The 2441-nt window shown below is 40.8% G+C and overlaps 1 protein-coding gene across 1 annotated transcript; it reads right to left on the bottom strand.

The window, feature by feature from the left end:
* Positions 1-1454: 1454 nt before the first annotated feature.
* Positions 1455-1892, bottom strand: LOC117178619. Its single transcript, XM_033370042.1, has one exon. It carries the CDS (start codon positions 1890-1892, stop codon positions 1455-1457), a length of 438 nt encoding a protein of 145 aa, XP_033225933.1.
* Positions 1893-2441: the final 549 nt, after the last annotated feature.

Raw genomic sequence — 2441 nt, 5'->3', positions numbered from 1 at the left:
TATATAAATTGCAAATTGAAGTATTATTTTTAATGAAAAACTTTATTATATCTTTCCGAAGTATAAATTTAATGTTGTTCAGATATAGATTCATTTTTTGCAGTTGTCACAAACTCATTGGTAACCAGTTTCCCCCGCGTAGCCAGAGTGAGCCCAGCTGGAGTAGGAGATGCATTGCACCCAGGACTCGTTTATACGCTCTTCGTACATTGCCTCATAGAAAAGGCACTCATCTTTCAGATATGGACCCTTTTGCGACTGATGCTCTGACTCTTCAAGGTCGCTCAAATTAGAAGTTTCCTTGTGCTGGTCTGAAGTAGTAGAGCGTGGGCAACCACGACTACGACCGCGTCCACGGCTGGTAGTTGGAGTGCTTGCAACTTCCTCCACGGAAGATTTCCCCTTCCGGCCCCGTTTTGCTGGTACCTTCACTTCAGCAGTTATCTTTTCTTCAGCTTCAGCTACAAGTTCATCACGATAAGCCTCAGTGCTGAGGATAACGCTTTTAGTTCGTTTTCGGCCTCGTTTCCCATCAGATTGGATGATTCTTGGTACTGGCAGAATTTCTTCTGGGGTAACAATTTTAGATGGCCCTGCGGTACTGGTACCTCAACTTCGACTTCGACTGCAGGTTCGACTGCGGCTTCAACTGTCTCTCCGCCAGCTGCTTGTTGAGCAGAAACAATCAATTGTTAAGGAAATTCTGTTTCTCCACCCTGACTCACTTCTTCAATGAAGTCTGGTTCTGTAAAAATGTGCCTGTTGAAAGGGTATATCCCAGTTTCGCGAAATCCGTTGACTGCGATCGAGGCTGTTTGTACTTTAATGTAGGCGTTATTGAAAAGTTCAGCGACGTCGAAGACTGCGGTTGGACGAGTGTGGCTTCGAGTCCAAAGTCGAATTTCTTCTTTGTAGTAAGTCTTTAAAGCCCCCATGAACGCATTATCAAAGGGTTGAAGTTTTGTGGCTTGAATGTGGCGGAATTGTTAGTATAATGATGTTGTTGCTTCAAAACCAGTTCGATTACTTCCACATTCCTAGTGAGGGAATTATCGCCATCCATTACCGCTAGGAGAGGTGACTCTGCAGATGGTTCGAGAGTGTTAATCAGGTGTTTGAACTACTGCGTGAACAAGTTAGTCTGAATTCATCCAGACGGGTGTGCAGCGCCAATTGCACCAGCTGGAGTTCCCCTCATGAGCTGTGGGTTTATTAACTTGCGAGGAAAGATCATCCTAGGAGGAACAAATTGCCCCGCGGCAGTCATAGCAATGACGACAGTTATTAGTTTTCCTCATTCAGATGCAGTTAAAGTGCCAATCTGTCTTTTGCCTGAAAAATAAAATTTGGTTAGAAATATAAACGATTCTTAGTTTTCATTTTGGATATTTGCATACATTTCAATTGCTGAACTTTAATTTTATAATAAATTACACGAATCTTACCTTTTAATACTAAAACCTTAGGTGTTTTTTATAGACAATTGTAATTCCAGTTTCGTCGACGTTCACAATGCTTTCAGGGGGAAATCGATGCTCTTCATAGACGCTGTTTAAGTTATCAAAGAATGTATTAACATTTATTCGAGTGAAACCGGAGGCACGAGCGAATGATGTGCCCGTTGGCTTACGCAGTGATAGTTTATCAGCGTGGCGTCTCATAAATCCATGAAACAAATTTTTGCCTGCCTTTTGGTCCCGGAATGGATTCGGCACATTGTTTGCTTCGGCTAATTGATACGCCATATATTCAAGATCTCTTCTTATCAACCCATAAAACTTTGACTCCATTGTAAGCACATAATTAACAAGTTTAGTTTCAAGTTCCTCGCTCAACACTGGTGGTCGACCTAGTCTTCTCAAGAGAATAGAATTCGATTGAGATTCATTCATTTTAGCATGCTTTTCAATTATCCCTTTTGGAACCTGGAACGTTTTTGCGGTCCTTAAATAATCCATCTCTCCATTCTTGACTGCTGCTATGGCCTTCAATAAATCTTCTGATTTCCACTGCCCCGCTTTGGATTTACTGCACCAAAACTTCCCTTCTTCCTGTTTTTACGTTCTAAAAAAAGCGAATCAAATTAAAACGTCATTTCCGTAACTTTGGAGCACATATAGATGTCTATTTTCATCCATAGCACGAATTTAAAAATCACCTGGCCCGTCACCCCCCACCTACCTTAATACACGTAAGAACACTTTCAGAATTGCATATAAACCTTTCCTGCAATTAAAAATAATATTTTTCATTTTTTATTAAGGTAAGTAACCTCTGAAGTCTAGCAGCGCTGGCCTGATCACTTCTGCATTGGTGTATCTCATATTATGAGAATCACATGTATCTCATATTATAAGAACCACATCGTGCAACTAACACTTACTACGCCTAACCTGTACAATGAAAAACTTGAACACTATCGATATTTTCCTATTCAGTTA

This window comes from Belonocnema kinseyi, chromosome 8, assembly GCF_010883055.1.
Source record: "Belonocnema kinseyi isolate 2016_QV_RU_SX_M_011 chromosome 8, B_treatae_v1, whole genome shotgun sequence".
NCBI classification, from domain to species: Eukaryota; Metazoa; Arthropoda; class Insecta; order Hymenoptera; family Cynipidae; genus Belonocnema; species Belonocnema kinseyi.
This window is presented reverse-complemented; position numbering and strand designations above follow the sequence as displayed.